General features: G+C 34.7%; 2 protein-coding genes across 3 annotated transcripts in view; both read right to left on the bottom strand.

Annotated features, from left to right (window-relative positions):
- The window catches only part of tmem184a (transmembrane protein 184a), a 56,208-nt gene extending 45,982 nt beyond the window's left edge, over window positions 1-10,226 (bottom strand). Inside the window, exons 1-2 of the mRNA XM_022683371.2 lie at window positions 9,805-10,226; window positions 4,837-5,085 (exon numbers count right to left, since the gene is read on the bottom strand). Coding sequence (XP_022539092.1) covers window positions 4,837-5,085 — 249 coding nt within the window. The 5' untranslated portion in view covers window positions 9,805-10,226. The remainder of the gene's footprint in view (window positions 1-4,836; window positions 5,086-9,804) is intronic.
- A 2,207-nt stretch (window positions 10,227-12,433) lies between these two features.
- Window positions 12,434-16,046, bottom strand: psmg3 (proteasome (prosome, macropain) assembly chaperone 3). Of its 2 annotated transcripts, XM_007259710.4 has the most exons (4): window positions 15,928-16,046; window positions 14,632-14,856; window positions 12,732-12,905; window positions 12,434-12,618 (listed from the first exon to the last, which is right to left on the bottom strand). In XM_007259710.4, the coding sequence occupies exons 2-3, from the start codon at window positions 14,839-14,841 to the stop codon at window positions 12,753-12,755; spliced, it is 363 nt and encodes a 120-aa protein (XP_007259772.1). In that variant the 5' UTR covers window positions 14,842-14,856; window positions 15,928-16,046; the 3' UTR covers window positions 12,434-12,618; window positions 12,732-12,752. The 2 variants fall into 2 exon arrangements, with proteins under 2 accessions (XP_007259772.1, XP_007259771.1); XM_007259709.4 differs by having other exon boundaries at window positions 12,434-12,905.
- Window positions 16,047-19,301: the final 3,255 nt, after the last annotated feature.

Below are 19,301 nucleotides of genomic sequence, written 5' to 3'. Positions count from 1 at the left end.
CTTGTTATCTTGTTTCACTACACCCAAAGCCAATGTCACACTATAGTTCTCTTTTAAATCCCTGCACAACATTAGAAATGAAATGCTCCATTCATCTGAAACACAACTAGGCCTCACTCCCATAATAATTTGTGGCACCTTTAAACACGGCTATCACATGACCCGCACTCCTTTATATTTGTTTAATACATTATGCATTAAACAGATCACACACTTACCTCACCTTACTATATTATATAATGTGCAAATATTTTATTACATTATTAGATCAGGATTTTACTACATTATCAGCAATTTATTGCTCACTATGAGCTTTTATTACATTATGTCACAAGTTGCTCCAGGCTCTCCTAAGCCGTCTACAGCGACAGCTCTTATCACTGGTTATCACTGGTTTCATCAGGGACAGTGAGTGAGTGTACTTTACATTTCCAGTATGAGATCATTCCAACACGTGAGACTGTGTGATTCAGTTACACCTACACCTACTAATCCTTTCAGACTCCATTCAGCAAGTCACTACTGCTCACAAAGATCCTCAGGGATAGTTTACCGCCCAGATTAAGCCCAGCTCAAAACCACAAAAGGCCTGTTTCAGTTTTTTTTAATGGAGATGAGACACTGATTTTGTAGCTCAGCCAAGAATACACATGATCTTGGGCTTGAAAAACAGTTGCTAGTGTAATTAGATATTTTTTACAGTCATTTTTAAACTGAAAACAGAAGCATTTCTGAGTGGAGAAGGGACAAAATATTGTGTTTAATGGTACCAGTGTGCTGGAACGACCATATATTAGCTAAGCATAATATATTCATTCTAAAAACTGGGGTGTCAAGTTGCTTTTCGTGCGAGTTCCTCTGGCCACGTCACGCGTTTTTACGTACTTACGTCACACGTACAGCCTCTAAAAGAGGATCCAGCTCAGTTTTACTAAATGCGAGTGGCTGGTGGAGCATTGGAGACTTCAGAAGGGGAAACTCAAGAGCTCAGTAGCTCCTCCATTCACTTATAGTAAAACCAAAGAAACAAATGAGTGAAGTTTCTGACTGAGCACTCTCTCCCTTTCTCTCTGACTGAACATAACCTGGAATCGGATTTACCCACTCTGAAAGGAGACTGCATCACACCCGCCCAGTTTAAAATGATTCTTCCACATTCTTGGTGCAATTACCCATTCTCACCAGAGAGGGCCTTAAATCCCCCAAATCCCAAAAAAACTTAGACATCAGCTTTAACATAGTCAAAAAAAATAAAAAATAGCTTACCCCTTTAAAAAATAATGTCTTTTTAAACCATATAGAGAGATGGAGATAACATGACCCACACAATTGAATAAATGTATTTAAAAGAGAACATATTATACCTCCTCCTACACAAGTTTAGAATAGCTCTATGGGCTATACAACGTTATTTGCACATAAATCACCTTCACATAAAAAAGAAAAGATCTCACCAGCTCTATTATTGCCAGTTTCAGTCCCTTTCAGATGGAGCCATTTAAGGGCTCTGTCACTTTTATGCAAATGTGCAGTTGTTGGCCATGTCATGTTTTGGCTTTTTTTCCCCTACATTGTAAATGAAGACTGAAGAGATCCAGACTATGAAGGATGATAGTATGAAGGATGAAAGTATGATAATACTTTTTTTATAGTCCAATTCCTGAAAGTCTGAATATTTCTAATAATTAAAGTTCACTGCTCTTTGAAATAGTGTAATTGCTTTGCTTTGCTATTATATTTTCATTATATCAGTGACATTAAATGGTCTTAAAATGACAATAATATCTTTTATCACAGTTATTTCTGGGAAAATAAATCCTCCAAAAAGGTTATTGTAATATGCCTACCACTAAAATGTCCAGGGCAGAGCGTTCTAGACTAATATTAAGGTTGCAACCTTTCTTTCATGAGAAATTTGTATTTCTTTTACTTATATTTTTAGAAATTGAGTTTAAAAGGCATATCTTCAGTTGGATATGATTAGTTATATGACTAATTTTGCTCACATGAATTTGTTTAAATGTCTATATAAAATTAGGGAATCTAATACACTATATAAGATTCCACCCATCCAAATCACTGAACTCAGGTTCCAATGACTCCTATGGCCACAGGTGACACAGTTAAAGACACTCATGGAATGGAGTTCCCATGGCCGAGTGGATACTTTTGGCAATATAGTGTTTTTTCATAAATTTGTACGTAAAGGCTTTCAACATTAAACTTTCATCTGAAAACAGAACTGAGATAAATCATCTCAGGCATGCTAGTGTTAACAGCGACTCTTGAACACACCAGCATCTACAGTGTTTACACTGTCCTCTTATCAGCACTCTCCGTCAGCTCTGGTTGCTCAAGGACAGCGAGCGGCATTCTTAATGGAGAACACTGCAATAAGGAAGTAACAATGCCCGCCTGGCACCAGCTGGCAGCTATTTATCGATCACTCAAATCAACTTTTGGTCACCTGGAGCTGCAGAGGAACAGGGAGAAAAGACTGGGAGGGGAGCGACGGAGTGTGTCCAGATTTAGAACTAATAAGTAACTAGTTTTTGAGCATGCAGTATGTAGTGTAGATAAAGGTGTACAAATACACGTGCAAGCTATTCTTTTCATTAAATTTTTTTTTACATTGTAAACTTGAATACTATATTAAAGCTATACAGGAACACATGGAATTATTTAATTAATGAAAAAAAGTTAAACAAACCAGTTTAAACCAGTAGATACTGGTGTATCTTGAAAATGAAGAATATCATTGAAAAGTTACTTTATTTCAGTAATTTACTTTAAAATGTGAAATGTGAAAGTGATCTTTTGTGAAAGTGTTTATTACTGTTAATGATTATGGCATACAGCCTCAAAAATTAGAATATTATCTAAGACCAATTGGTATTTTTGGCAGTGTGGGCAGTGTGCCAAGTCCTGCTGGAAAATGAAATCCACACATTCGTAAAAGTTGTCAGTAGCAGAGGGAAGCATGAAGTGCTGTAAAATTTTGTGGGAAAACAAAACTGCACTGACTTTAGACTTGATAATAAAACACAGTGGATCAACACCAGCAGATGACATGTCTCTCCAAACCATCACTGATTGGTGGAAACTTCACACTAGACCTCAAGTAGCTTGGAGTGTGTGTCTCTCCACTCTTCCTCCAGACTCTGGTTCCTTGATTTCCAAACATAATGCAACATTTACTGATGGTCAATGATGATAGAATTAAAGCATATCACCGCATGTAGTCATGTGACTAAAGAAAGATAATAGGCCCCATATTAGACCCTGCGCAAATCATTAAAAAGAAAGAAAAAACCTTGAATGATGATGAAGTTCAACTTATATAGCACCTTTCTAGAAACCCAAGGACGCTTTACAATTAACACGTTTTTACACACAAGCACATTACATCCACACACCAGTGAGAAGCGGCAGCCAATAGCGCACAGCGTACTCCTCAACCGGAAACGACCGTCCACCTGGAGGACTGCATCGGCACTACAGCATTTACCCAGGACAGAGTGCCAATCCATATCTGGGCACAGTCATGCATACATTTACACACATTTACACACACACAAACTTACATACATATCACACACTTTCTTTTTTCTGGGCAATTTAGAGTATCCAATTTACCTGATCTCCATGTTTTTGGACTGTGGGAGGAAACCGGAGTCCCCGGAGGAAACCCACGCAGACATGGGGAGTACATGGAAACTCGACCCAGATAGGGACTTGAACCCAAGACCCCAGTGCTGGGAGGCGAACGTGCTAACCACTTAGCCACCGTGCCGCCACGAATGAGAGGCAACGTATTCCAAACTTTTGACTGGTACTGTTATATTTCCTAATATTTACAATTCTGCATTAAAATATCATCCATATCTCGACTTCTTGACCTTGAAGAAATACGGGTCTGTCGACTGATGATTCGACTTATCGACTTTAAGGGAGCAGCCCAAGATTTCCGGTTATTTGCCCAGTGCTAGTATCTACCTTATATTATATTATTAGTGTATAATAAGCCATTGTGACACACCCAGTGTTTTCATAGTTGTTCTGAAAGGCAGGGAGGCTCAAATTACGCCGTATTATCCACACTTGATGTGGATATAGCCCGCTGCCCTGTAAGGGTGGAGGGAGGGGGGGGGGGGCTTAGGCCATTTGCTTTTTATTTTCCTGCGTTTTCAATGAGCCGTGGCCATTAGCGCCCCCGGCTCCTCCTGAGCTTTTCAGAGCTGAGATTTGTGCCTCACCTCTGTAGGAACAGTCTTTCACCCAGCCTTTCACCAGCTTCCCCAGACGCAGCTTTAAGAGCAGAAATGAACCAGTTATATTAGACTTGCATAAATTCAGGCTGACATACTGGAAGTTTAGGTGCTTGGTGGAAGTTTGTGTAGAGGTGCTGTGAGACCAAAGTAGATGGAAGTCAATAAATGGGAAGGGCTGGTGATTTTTCATTAGTGTTTATCTTTTAGAATTCCTGACTGTCTGCCCTACACTCCACACCTTCAATCTACACCTCAGACTCTTTCACACTTTTAACACTAGTAGTTCCTTGAGGAACTTTTATGTTTTTTTTCACACCTGCTTTGTTTGGTTTGGTTCTTCTGACTTGGTCTGAGTTTGTTCCAAACAAAAAATAGAGGTGGTCTCGGTTCAAATCAACTGAACCAAGCTCTGGTTCATCTGCAGTTTGAAAACTAAGGCTACAAATATTATCCTGATAATCGATTAATTTGATGATTATTCAATTAATCAATTATTAATCGCCTAAAAAAAGCTCAATTTGATTTCCAACTAGGGCTGCGTGATATTGGAAACAAAGCACTTTACCTGGTGACAAGTGATGAGCAAAGCAGACCAAACAAAAATCCCAGAGAGAGCCTGAGCTGCAGTCGTGTTCAGGAAGATCTGGTCCTCCTCCGGCGTCCCGTTCTTCGATATCACTACCGTCAGGTTGGACATGCGAGTGAAGTTCGACAGCAGCAGAGATGATGATGACTGAGGAGCTGAGTCCTGCACGCTGCTGTCTGAAGCCATCGTCCGTGTGATGTTACCGATCTCCACCAATGATTCATTCATCTGCGTGAAAAATAATAAAATGCACTGAAATTATGGGACATCAAGCAGCACGACTGTTTTTCACATTCTGATTACCAGTTAATATCTATCATTGTCCTGCTACCAGTGAGAAAAGGCTGGCCACCCAGCCTGAATCACTGTAATGGAAAACACTCTGAAATGAAACCATGACTCCTGTACGAGACGCAAGCGTTCAGTCGCTCACTGCAGACTGCAGCCAATATAAATGTTAATACAGAAACGACAGAACGGTGGAAAAACACGGCCGAGAGCCACTGGAGGATGTCTGCAAACCTGAGAGCACAGCGTAAGTGGCGAACCAGTTTTGGTCACAAGAAATGTGAGGCCAGTAGGCTACCAACTGCATCAGCACCAAACCACAACCACTGTCTGACATGTGCAGTCTCAGCCTGTAGCTGCTAGTGGTGTTACAGGCCACAGATAATCCACTGATAAAGGACTGGAGGATGACCAACACAAAAAACACTGTGCAGCAACAGATCCTTCAGAGCTTCTGTCTCTGACATTACTTTACCTACAAGGTAACATAGCAGCTGTAGGTAGGAGTGTGTAATATAGTGGAGGACAGTGAGTTATTAAACACAGTGTTTAAAAACTCCAGCAGCACTGCAGTATCTAATCCACTCACTGTACCAGCAGCACAACACACACTTAACACCTCATACACCACCACCATGCTAATGAGTGCTAATCACTGCAGTGCTGAGAATAATGTTCCACCACCCAAATAATAATTATTATAATAGCAGCTTCTCTGCTGTGTTTTTTTCTGTCCTGTGGGTTCTGAGTATTATAGAAAAGGGTGAAATGAGGATAATAATAAAGATATGTAGAGAAACAGATACAGGACTGTATCAAGTCTGTAGTCTGTCCTATATTATCAGTGCAGCAAGAAAAAAAAAAGAGAAGAATGGATGTAAAACCAAGAAGGTGGTCATACTGTTATGCTGTTTTTTTGGTTTATTATAAAAACATCTTTACATTTTACATAAAGCATCAGTTAAAGCGTCCCTTACATCCAGTATATCCAATTGTAGATTAATACAAAAGTCATCCAAATTTTAATGAAAAACATATGAAATTATATAGTACAAAAAAATAATATATTTTATATTTTAGATTCTTTAAAGCAGTACCTCTTGCTTAGATAGAGACAGTTTTTCACATCTTGGCTGGATTGTCAGCTTTATTCAGGCTTTCAGTTAACAGCTGTGCTGAACTCATCAAGAGTTAATTACTGAATTTCTTGTCTCTTAATGTGTTTGAGAGCATCATTTATAAAGTAGTGAAGAGGTAGAGTTACAGGTATACAGTGAATAGCTGTATTTGAGTAATGTTCTAATCCAGATTATGGCAAGAACTACTCAACTAAGTAAAGAAAAAAATACTTAAAAAAATGAAGGTCAGTCAATCTGGAAAAAAAAAAAAAAAAACAAGAACTTCGAAAGTATCTTTGGGTGCAGTTGCAAAGACTATCAAAAACATTATGATGAAACTGGCTCTCATCAGGACCGTCCCAGGAAAGGAAGAGCAAGAGTTTCCTCTGTTGCGAAGAATAATTTCATCGGAGGAAACAGCTCCCAGATAAGAGCACCTAAATGCTTCACAGAGTATTTTGGTTTGCTTAACACTTTTTAGTTACTACACAATTCCTTATGTGTTTCTTTATAGCCTGGATGACTTCAGCATTCATTTACAATGTAAGAAAAAAATTATAATAAAAACACTGAATGAGAAAAAGGGTCTAAACCTTTATTTGTACTGTATATATTAGTGCATCTGTGATAAAAACGGATCACACTCGTTCACATTTAGATTCCCTACTGCTGTGTTTCAGACTGTTCTGTTAGTGAGAACAGCTGGAGCACTTATAGCTGCTGCTCACACCTTTTACTCTGAGCCAAATTAAGCTATTCACTCTTTAACCCCATCTGTTTTTAGTGAAGTGCTACCGGTATGTACACTTTAATACAGTTTCAGCACTATCCCACAAAACCTAGCTCTAAGACAAAAGTCTATAGTCAATTTACAGGATAATACCTGCTTATGTACACCCATAGATACTGGGAGGCTCCATTTAACCAACATTTAACATGGGTAGGTGATGCTGTTCACATTTTTCTGATGCTGCAATAACATAATGACCAAAGGAGTGAAAACTATTCCCATTCATTACTCTGTAGGTAGAAGTATAGATACTAGGGTTTAAAATACTTATGTAGATTGAAGTATCAACTCAAGATTTTTACTCTCTAAGTAAAAAATGTAAAAGTACTGGTTTTAAAACTACTTAAAAAGTATAAAAGTAAAAGTAATGTAAGGGGAAAAAAGTGTGTGATGGATCACAGTATAAACCAATAGGGTGTCATAATGGTACATGTTTATACTTCTCTACATCCAATCACAATCAGATTCACTCTATCTGGATGGAGAGATTTATCTGGATAGGGGTTTTATTGAATGATGAGAAGCCGGAATGAAAACAAGCTAAAACGAAATAGGAGTAACAAGGCTGTTGCTTAAATGCAAGGATTAGAAAGTTCAGATAATTGTGTGAAAATGTAAGAAGTAGAAATCTACTTAAGGTAACAAAGTATTTGTACTTAGTAGTAGTTCTTTAGTTGAGTCATTTTGTAGCAGTTCTATTTGTGTATTATTTAAAATGTTGAGAGTACACCATATATATATATATATATATATATATATATATATATATATATATATATATATATATATATATATATAAATGGTGTACTCTCAACATTTTAAACGTAGTAATGAGAAAAGCGGTTTGATATCTCACTGCCTTCTACATTTCCTGCCAGAGGAAGTGACATTGCTAATAAAGGTCACATGTGTTTTTATAGAACAGTTTGCACTGGTGAAAGAACAAATATTTATGTATCATACTGTATTTGCAATACTACTTCCATAAATATTACTAATAAAACCACTGTACTGATATTTAATTATTAGTTCACATGTAAAACTTGTCCCCACCCACCCGAGCCACAGCCTGTTCTCACAGCTGCCGAGCAGAAGGAGGTTTAGAAGCAGAAAGACCAGAACCTGCAGGTTCAGAGACAGCTTCTTTCCCCAAGCCATCAGGCTGCTGAACAACCTCACCTGAGCCTACCTCACCTGACCAAAGATGTTCTAGACGCCCCTGTAAATAGCTATGTACATCTGTATATTTACAGTTACATATTATACAAGAACACTCAACAGTGTAATGTACAAAGTATGTTCACAGTGTAAATTAATCTGAATATTGTCTATATATTTTTTTATTTATGTTGTACATATTGTGTTGTTTCCGCATACTAAGTGGGACCATGCATTAAAATATTCCCCCACCTGTACTCATGTTAGAACCCAGTGCTCTTTTCACCCAATCAGAGCAGTGGGTTCTAACATAAGTATTTGTAGTGTAGTGTAAATATTTACATATTTAAAAAAAAAAAAAAAAAAACTAAATTAAACTAATCAAATTAAAATGCCTTTCAGTTGTTGACCACATAAAATTATGCTAGAACTATTTTATAGGCTATTCTAACATACAGAATACGGCACTAAATGTTAAATAAAAGTGTCCGTGTAAAATCTGGAACATGTAGCTTTGTCTTAGAAGTATCCTTCTGTTATTACCTTATGTGATAAAAAAATCTTGAGCAAAAAGTATCAGAAAAAATCTTGAGACATATATTGTATATCGCAATTCCACTAAATAAAACAATTGGAGTTATATATTGTATACACCAATTAAACTAAAAATATCAAGATACATATAACGGATACCATTATTTAGCAAAAAAAAAAGAGAGATATATTTGCTTTTAGCAAAAAAAATAAATAAATAAATAAATAAATAAATAATATAAATAAATATTATATATATTATATATATATAATTATATATATATATATATATATATATATATATATATATATATATATATATATATATATATATATATATATATATATATAAATGGTAATATATGGTAATATATAATGGTAATAAATATATATATATATATTACCATTTAGCAAAATAACAAAATATGGAGCTATATATTGTATATCACAACTAAACAAAAAATATTGAGATACATATTGTATACTGCAAAAAAAAAAAAAAAAAAAATATATATATATATATATATATATATATATATATATATATATATATATATATATAGTGTATTAGAAATAGAGATATATTATAAATCATCATTCAGCTAAAAATATAAAGATATATATAGTATATCGTCTTTCAGAGGAAAAAAAAAATATTGAGATATTATTTTTGCTCCATATCACCCAGCCCTATTAGTTAGTATTATCTGTAGATTAGGCAACACTAGGTTCATTAAAGCATTTTTTTTGTTGTTTTCCTGTATGTAGGGCTGAGTGTAGGACTAAATGTTACAGACTAAATATAACTGGTTTCTACCCACAGCTGATGGTAATCACTAGTTTTACAATACAACAACCCAAACCAGTTGAGTGCTGTCTGTGAGGTGGAGCTCCATGGCTTTGTTTTTGAGTAGTTTAGTTAAACTTACTAAAAACATGCAGTTCCTCAGCAGCGTCGGGCTGTATGAGTGAGATCAAGAGTTTAACAGCAGTTCAGCTCGATAATAAAACATTTAAACAGGACAAACAGCGACACAACACGATACTTTATATATTTACCTTCAGCTTCAGAGAGCCGGAGACACCTGTTCCCCTCAGCTCTCCTTCCTCCAGCAGCTCTAAAACCTCTCAAAACTTCCTCAGAACCTCCTCAAAACCTCAGAAACACCGGTAACACGATAAACCCAGAGTTCAGGCTTTAACTTTCACCCGCAGAGAGAGAGAGAGAGAGACAGAGAAAGTGTAAACAGCGCCCTGTCCGCAGCGCCATCACTGGCTCCACTTCCGCTTTACTGCTCAGGTAGGGCGAAGTCCAGCGCGAGCCCAGCTCAGCCAATCAGCGCCTTCATCACCTTTCAACACCTGAACCGGTGATCCGCTCAGTGACCAGCCTCAAATCAGCCTTTCCTTCATTAATATCAGTTTAATTAATATTCTTCAGCTCCCTCTTACACACACACTCATACAGCCAGGTATACACTGTGTGCCCACACCACGTGACCCACAGCCGTTTATCCTTATAGTCACGTGGCCCCAACAGGAGTGCACCTGTTGCTTCCAAACGCACACACCCTATAATAAACCAGTCATTATGCTTCTCTATGGCAACAGAGCTGTCATGTTGTGTTAGTTTAAAACCTAAAATTATTATTATGTTAAACAAACCAGAATCTCTTTGTATATTTTACATTATTTACATTACTAAGACAGTTTTGCACATCTTGGCTGGATTTTCTCAGTCAGCTTTATGAGGAAGAGCCACCTGGATTCAGGCTTTCAGTTAACAGCTGTGCTGAACTCATCAAGAGTTAATTACTTGAATTTCTTACCTCTTAATAAAGTGTTTGAGAGCATCAGTTGTAAAGGTGTGAAGAGGTAGAGTTTACATTACATTACATTTCATTTGGCAGACGCTTTTGTCCAAAGCGACTTACAATAATGAAGTACACAGGTATACAGTGAATGGCTCTATTTGAGCAATGTTCTCAACATAACATACATAATAAACATAAATACAATTATGCAATATGTTTGAACTGTTGCTATGACGGTTGTTTCTAAAATAAATTAAATCAAAATAAAATAAATTAATAAATACAATAAATTAGTAGATTAATACTCAATAAGTCATCCAAACTTTATTTATATTTAAAGTTTAAACTGATATAGCACCAAAATAAATCATGCCCAAAAAGATTTAAATTCTATAAGTATTTGGTCATATCACTGAGCTAATAAGCATGTCTGAGCCTGTCTGTGTAAATTATGTAATCTTGTACTTAAAATAGTCAAAGCGTTTCAATCAGTGTATTTTGAAAGCTTTGTGAATTGTCTGTATCATTTAATTGTAATTATTATTGGCATCTTTGGTTTAGAAAAGGGCACTAATAACGTTAAAAAATAAAAAAATATTGCCCCGCCATCGCTCTCCCCCTCTATAATTTTTTTTTTTTTTTTTTAACATTTATTTTTTACTATCTCTACTACATGCTATATTAATAATTCTTAATAATAATCCTTATATTAGGGCATATATATATATACTTTTTTTACTTTTAACATGGGAAAAAAAACACCAAAACATAGTCACATGACGTTATAGTAATTCTATTAACAGGAGTGAGTTCCTGTAACGCAAGTATTGTCCACTAGTTGACTATTGACTTATTAAGGCAAATAAGTTAATGTTAACCACTTTTTTCCAATTCTGTTTGGTTCATTATTTATCTATTTGTTCAAAAAATTGCTTTTAATTTGGAAAAGTTACAAGCAAATGGCATCCATTCGGTGGAATGGCCCTTTTAACGGTTTCCTGCTGATCATAATTTTTTTTTTTACAGTATTATCACACTTTTCCAAGCCAACGTTTAAAGCGTATTCACACACTTTTCTTCCTAGTTATCATTGTTGTTATATCAAAAAGTAACAATTAGCCAAAATGGAGAAGTTGTACTTTATAAGTATCAACATAAACGCACTAAATGCAATGTTGCATGAAATAATACATTTTAATATAAAACCATAAGCCGTTCTTAACGCTAAAATTCAGTAAATGCATATTTTAAATCTTCATAGTTGCCAGGTATAATTCAATATCATTCAGACAAATTGAATCAAACATTTTTTTATTTAACTGTTCACCAAGTGTATTTTGTATGGACATCTATTATAGTTAGAGCTGGGTATTGTTTTAAAATTTTTGATACCGGTACAGTACCTTGAATTTTGTACTGATACCCAAACTGTACTTTTTTGATACCTTTTTCTAAATTGCAACCAAAAAATATAAAAAAGCATTTTATTTTTTAAGAGGTCTTTTTAAGGAATAACAACAAAGATTGGCAAAATTATATATATATATATATATATATATATATATATATATATATATATATATATATATATATATATATATATATAGTGGTATCAATCACTTAAAAATGAATTAAAATCATGATAAAATTTTCCCAGTATTAATGTGCCAGTATTAATGTGAGGGGACAGTAATAGAAATGTAGTGTAGTTTTGGTCTAGTAGACTAGATCTTTTTTACTGTACCTATTTTTTTTTTTTTTAGATCTTTCAGTTCTCGGTAGTACCGAGACATTTTGGTCATTCCCAGCCCCAATTACAGTGCTATGCCCTTTTTTCCCTTTTTCAATCTAAGATCACAAATCCACTCAGTACATCTGTAAATAAACAGCTTTAATAAAACAGTGAGAAACTGACAGTTGTGAATGCATTCAGTATTACGGTGGTGATCCTGGTCCTACTACATCTTCACTACAGTCCACACCGTTCTCATATCCAGCAGCAGCCATGCTTTCATCATTTGCCTGGAGGGAAATATCCAAACTGTGTACACTCAGGAGTCTGGAGTAAAGACGTGGGTTATGTCAAAAAGATGTAAAACATGAATTACAAAAAATAAAAAATAAAACAGACAAGACAGTTTTGTATAAAAATAAAAAAGCAGTCTTTCTAACATTTCTAAGCAGTCCGTTTGGTCACCACACTTGGCAGCTTTTGATCATTTCCTTCAGAGTCTTCAGGTTTTCAGCAGTGCAGTCTTTCAGCGACAGTCCCAGAAGAACGGGACGGTTTCCTGCTTCCTGACAAACAAATGTTGCAACGTTTTTTGCATAGACATGTGTGAGAGCCTACAAAAGAGAGAAAAAAAAATTATTGATATAGATTATAACAATAGTGATAATAAACATACAGAATGAGTAGTATACCATACTCAGTCAGTCAGAGAGAGACACTGTAATTAGAAGAAGAGTAGAAGTTTGATTGAACATCAGTGTTTTAAATACAACACAGAAAGGCTGCAGTTTATAAAGGTCTAATTTAACTTCCACCCACCACCTTCCATAGAAGAAAAGCTGCGTCTGGGATTGAAGGAACTAATTTTTAAAACCCACCTAAACCTACATACGTCTGTTTTAACCATTTAGTGGAGGGGAAACGACACCAGAAAATCCTGACCAACAGAAACTTATCAGTTCTAAAGCTACGGTGAAGTAGCACAATTGGTTTGACTCGTCAGGTTTACCTGATACACACACTCTGTACTCCCACACTTGAAGATCAGCTCTGAAGCTAGCTAGTTTAGTCTCACACAGCCTCACTACAGCCCCAGCATATCTGCTTTACTGGGAACAGGGTTTCCCCCCACATAATTGTAAAAGCAGAGGTTTGGGAGTTTGGATGGATGTATAAATGTAGCTTCTTCAATCACAGATGCAGCTTCTCCTTCTTAGAAAGGTGGTGGATATGGTGGATAACTAGTTGACCTAGCTATAGATATGTGGGGTGCCCACAAGGATTCAAGGATTCAAGGAGATTTTATTGTCATTCGCATCTTATGTGGTACATGAGGTGGAACGAAATTGTGATCTCACGATCCAGTTTACACCCAGGAGCTGTTATTAAATAGATATATAGATAAAAGTACAATTCTAAGTCAATATAAAAAGAGTTGAGATGACAATATTGACAATGGCAATGCTCACTTTGTGTGTAATACATTTATATAGTATGAGTTTCACATTTTGAACTGAGTTCCTAAAATAAATAGAATAACTTTCCAAAGATATGTTTTTTTTTTTTTTTGAGATTCATCTGTAGCAAAAGCAGATGGAAATTTGGATGAATGTTCTAAATTTAGCTCCTTCAACCACAGACGCAGCTCCCCTCTTTTGAAAGGTGGTGGATATGATGGATAACTAGATAACCTAGCTATAGCGATGTGGTATCCACACATATCTCTGCTGTACAATACAGAAACTTTACAGAAGAGAGAAAAAAAACTTTTTAACTTCCAATGGAAGAAAATGTAAAAAGAGTTCCTGTAATTTTGGAGAATTTATTTTGGTCCAAGAAACGTTGACACAGTATATTAAAAATATGTAGTAAACTGAAGCAAAAACACCTGCTGAACAGTTTGATTTCCATATCTAGCTACTTTTTAAATATGTATGTGATTTAGAATTCCACATAAACAAATGTGGCATAAGTCTGATTTGGGAAAAAAAAAAAAAACGTGTTACAATAGGCCAATAAATGTGAGAGTCCATTGCAGTTGGTCTGTAATCTGGAGATCTGTACTTCATTGTGTAATTAACGATTTCCAATCAGGTAAATCCTCAGTGATTCGCTGAGTGTTTCACACCAAATGTAACTAGACAAACAAATCCACCAGTTACACACAACAGGAAGTTTAAAAACTGTGCCGTATTATTACAAATACAGTCATTGGAAAATAAAGAAACTTTTAAAATGGACATGTCAGCATGTTGTCAACCCCAGAAAGAGTAAACATTCTCAGTGACAGAAATTTAAACCAGGGGTGATTTTCATCAGATCAGTTATAGCATTATTTACCTCATCCTTTCCCAGAAGCACTTTCGTAGTTATCACAGGGGCGCTGACATCACTGCATCTGGTGTCAGGGGTTACAGACACAAGCGTCCCGATCTTCCCATACTGCGTAAGAACTATGAAGATGTAGTTGCTGAATTCCGTGCAAACAACTTGAGTTGATATTCCGTTGATTATTTTTTCTGTTTGTTTCGTTTTGATGAGTGGTGCCATGGCAAATCCAGTCACCTAAAAACAAATAAAAACACACAGAAACACAAATAAATGAAAGGTACCGTATCTTTCAGATTATAAAGTGCACTTTCAAATAGCGTCTATTTTTTGGGCTATTTTCATACATAAGACGCACCAGATTATAATGCGCATTAAGCAACACTACTAAGGTGTAACTGTGCATTATGTGTTTCTGACTATTAAAAAAAACTTTAAAACAAGAATCAGCCCTGGCAAAACAAGCAATTTTCATTCATTTTTGCACACTATACGCACATTATACAGTACCAGGCAAAGCTTTGGACAAACCTCTTCTCATTATTATTTTATTCTTTTTTACATTGGACATATAATATTTAAGACTATATTAAAGCTGCACAGGAAAACATGCTATATTATCCTGTAAACAAAACGTGTTAAATAAACCAGAATGTGTGTCCATCGTTTGAATGGGTTTGTAACTAAATGTACAATATTATTAGCTAAAAATAATGGAAATAATTTTATACTATGTCGTAGTTATTAGTACAACCAAGGATGCGCTGCGTTTTTACACAAAAAAACAATTAATACTAATTATAAAAAAACACTTCTGTTTGCATTTGTTTAATCTGCTCAAAAAACACCATAAAGCAATAAATTCTAGATACAGCATGTGACTAATTCAGGTAAAAACTTATGTTTTTAAAGCAGACACATTTCCATATAAAATGCTAACTAACAGTATAGCTATCATTAAAAAAAGACCTTTTGGTGGTATTTGTCTTTTATTAGGAACCTTTCTGGCTACTGGTGTAAGCAGTATATGGCTGATTAATATAAGAACGATAAGATATTAATCTTATATATCCCCATTCTTTTTCTCACAAAACACCCGCTAGCTAATGACACAGCACCGCTACCCCGAGTAGGCCTCACTTTCTCCGCGGGAAGAAACTGCAACAGCCCGGTACAGCGCTCAGGAAACACCGAGGCTTTCCTCTGAATAAACCAGCGTGAAGAAGAAGAGCTAAAAGCCGAACTTTTAACTAATTTCTGCAGCAAATAGATACAATTCCTCCCCAATAACAGCATAAATATTCTTACCTCTGTTTTAACCGGCTAGTTCAGCTTCTCTCTGACACTCCGCGCTCCTTCAAAACAGAAACTGACACTCGCTTACATGCTGCAGCTCCGCTGATCTACATACCATCCGGCACAGGAACCCGTCAGTATATGTTCTAAAGATCAGCGAATATGCGCAGCTCAATACCGCTCATGCGCACTTGCTTTATACAGTGGATTACATGGAATAAAACGTTTACTTTTTTGATCAAATGAAATTCTGTCAGCAGCCGTTTACCTACATATTCATATATGTCTCAATCTAATGATCATAGATTTACAAAAAATATATTAAATAAAAAATACAGTGACTTTTTACATTTTACTTGGGCATTCAATAAATAAATACAGCAGCTTTTTTAGTTTAATTTGACTTTTTTTGTGAATTTACGGGGGTTACCTTTTTTACCTAATTAAAATCTGTAAGTTGTCATTTATGTTAAAATTTAATGATGACTATAAAATATAAAATAAAAAATTTAACTTATTTTATATTTTATGGGGTTGTTAAAAACAGAAAAAAATAATATAGTTATTTCTTTTACATTTTACAGTTCTATAAAAAAGGAAAAGATACAAAAATACAGTAATATTTTATTAGTAAAGTTTTTTTTAACTAATTAAAATTTGTCAGCAGTCACTTACGTTATATGTTACAATTTAATGATGATCATAAAATATAAAATAAAAAATAGCTTATTTTACATTTTACGAGGATATTAAAAAAGAAAAAAAATAAATACAGCAACTTTTTTTTGTTGCATTTTACAAGGTTATAAAAAGAAAAGCTAATAAAACACATATGTCAGCTGTCATTTATGTTATATGCTACAATTTTTTATGATGATTATAAAATATAAAATAAATAAAAATACAGTAACTTCTTTAACATTTTATGGGATATTTAATAAAAGAAAAACAATACATAACAAAATACAGTAACCAGTAACTTTTTTTTACATGTTACAGAGTTATATAATAAGAGAATATATATAAAAAAAACAACTAATAAATACAGCAATTTTTTTTTTGCATTTTCAGGGTTATACAAAAGAAAAACTAATAAAAAAAACAATTAATTGCATGGAATGCTAAGTTATAGTTTAAAGATGACTATAAAATAAAATAAAATAAAAAACATTAAAATTTTACAAGGATATTAAAGAAAGAAAAAAATAAATAACAAAATAAGGTTACTTCTTTTACATATAAAACGTTATATAAGAGTTATATAGAAAAAAGAAAAAAATATATAAATACAAAAACACAGTGTCTTTTTTACATTTTATAAAAAAAAGACAAAAATCATGGAGAAATACAGTTATTTACTTTACAGATTACGGGTAATTTAAACAGTAACAATGCTTTAAAACCTTAAAATCCTAGAAGTGAGAAATCTGATTTTGGGGAAGTATTACTGGTCATTAAATTTATTATTTTCTGTTTTCTTACTTATTTATGCACTGTCCAAATGTGTGTGGACACCCCTTCTAATGAATGCATTCAGCTTCTTAAACCTAGACTCATGATGTCTGTGCTAGTTGCCATGTAAGTTAAAGATAAAAACTTCCTTGAGCAATTCATTACTTTATACAAAATGTGAAAAAAATTGTTACCATTTACATTTTTTATTATTTTTTTAAAAGTTCTTTATTTTAGCTTTTAATGCTCAGCTGCATTAAAAATGAGGGTTAATTTCAATGTATTCCAGAGTGATAGTAAAGGTAGGTTGATTGATTGATTGATTGCTCTGAGTGTCAGGTTTTTAGTATCTACATGTATCCTAGAGGTGTGATTATTGATTATCAAGAAAAATAACTCCGCCTGATGCTGTTTCTCCATGTATTTGGTCAAAGTAATAAATAATAAGCCATGAAATGAACTCAAATCATCAATATTCTTATGCTTTCAACTCATAAACACTGTAGTCTAACCATTTTTGAAAATATATCTTAGGTGTGGATATATATTTAAAGTCTATACATTCAAAAAGATAAGAAAAAAAAAACTTGGCACTTGGTAAAATTTTGACTAAAACATAAAACATGATCAGTTCCAGGAAAATATAACAATTCTGCTTCCTTTTACATTTTAAATGATTATATTTTTGAGCAGCCGTATGTCTTCTGGAGTAAAAGAGATCAGGGCACGTGTCTGTCTGATATAATTACTGTGTTATAAGACCTGAAAGAGGAACTGACAGCTGAAAACGGAGAACAAACACACCAAAACAGGTTAGGGGTTCTAAGGGTTAATAGGTATGATAGTTAAACTCACTGAAGTGTCAGCTGTGTGAGGAAGCTGTTGAATGTGCGGCTCTGCGCCGAGGCTATTAAAATAGCATGTTGGTGAACTCTTAATCTCTCAGTGACAGCATTGACCTTTCCCTGACTGCAGGGTAGCCATAAAAAACTCTTTAAAATTTAATAAGGCTCTAATTGAAGCATCTTTAAGTAGATGAGCACCGTTTTCTGCACAGAGCTGCCTTTTAGCTAAAGATTCCTGAAAACCCCCTTCCATAATTGGAACATCTCTCACTGCATAATATTTTTGCTGGGCCGATTTAGCCGCACACTCGAGCTGTCTCCTCACGCTTTGAAATAGGTGATCTGATTTCACACTTATTTAGACTCAGGTGAAATGGAGGGCTGCGGAGCGGAGGAGGAGGAGGAGGAGGAGGAGGAAGAGGATGGAGGAGGATGATGGAGGGATGATTGTGCTTCTGTTCTCTTAAACGCAGCTGCAAAGTTTTCCTCTGTCTCTGACAGGTAGAGTTTATCGAATTTTAGTACATTTTATTTGTCCTATTCATAATCTTCTCCATCCTTAAATTTTCCATAAAATCCCCTTCAGCGTATTGTTATTACTGTGTTTCCATGGTGACAGTTAAGAGGTTGATTTATAAGAGGTAAATTTAATTAAAGGTGCTTAAAAAAATCTAATTTACTGCTTAAAACAAATAATGGTATGAAATATCAAATATTTATTTGTCACCAAATTGTGGAGAGAAAAGAAGCATCTCAGAATGTGCAACATGTGAAACATCAAAGAGATGTTCGCGAGTTAAAATCCACCAAATGTTTGAGTCAAGTCATGATTATCTACAGCTCTGGACAAAAAAAAGGGAACACATCAAAATAATCAGTTTCTCTGATTTTGCAATTTATAGGTTTATGTTTGAGTAAAATGAACATTGTTGTTTTATTCTATAAAATACAGACAACATTTCTCCAAAATTCCAAATAAAAATATTGTCATTTAGAGCCTTTATCTGCAGAAAATGAGAAATCATCTAAATAAAAAATAAAAAAAGATGCAGAGCTTTCAGGCCTCAAAAAATGAGAGGAAAACAAGTT

This window comes from Astyanax mexicanus, chromosome 3, assembly GCF_023375975.1.
Source record: "Astyanax mexicanus isolate ESR-SI-001 chromosome 3, AstMex3_surface, whole genome shotgun sequence".
In the NCBI taxonomy this organism is placed as follows: domain Eukaryota; kingdom Metazoa; phylum Chordata; class Actinopteri; order Characiformes; family Acestrorhamphidae; genus Astyanax; species Astyanax mexicanus.
Note: the sequence above shows the minus strand (reverse complement) of the source record. Positions and strands in the feature narration are given on the sequence as shown.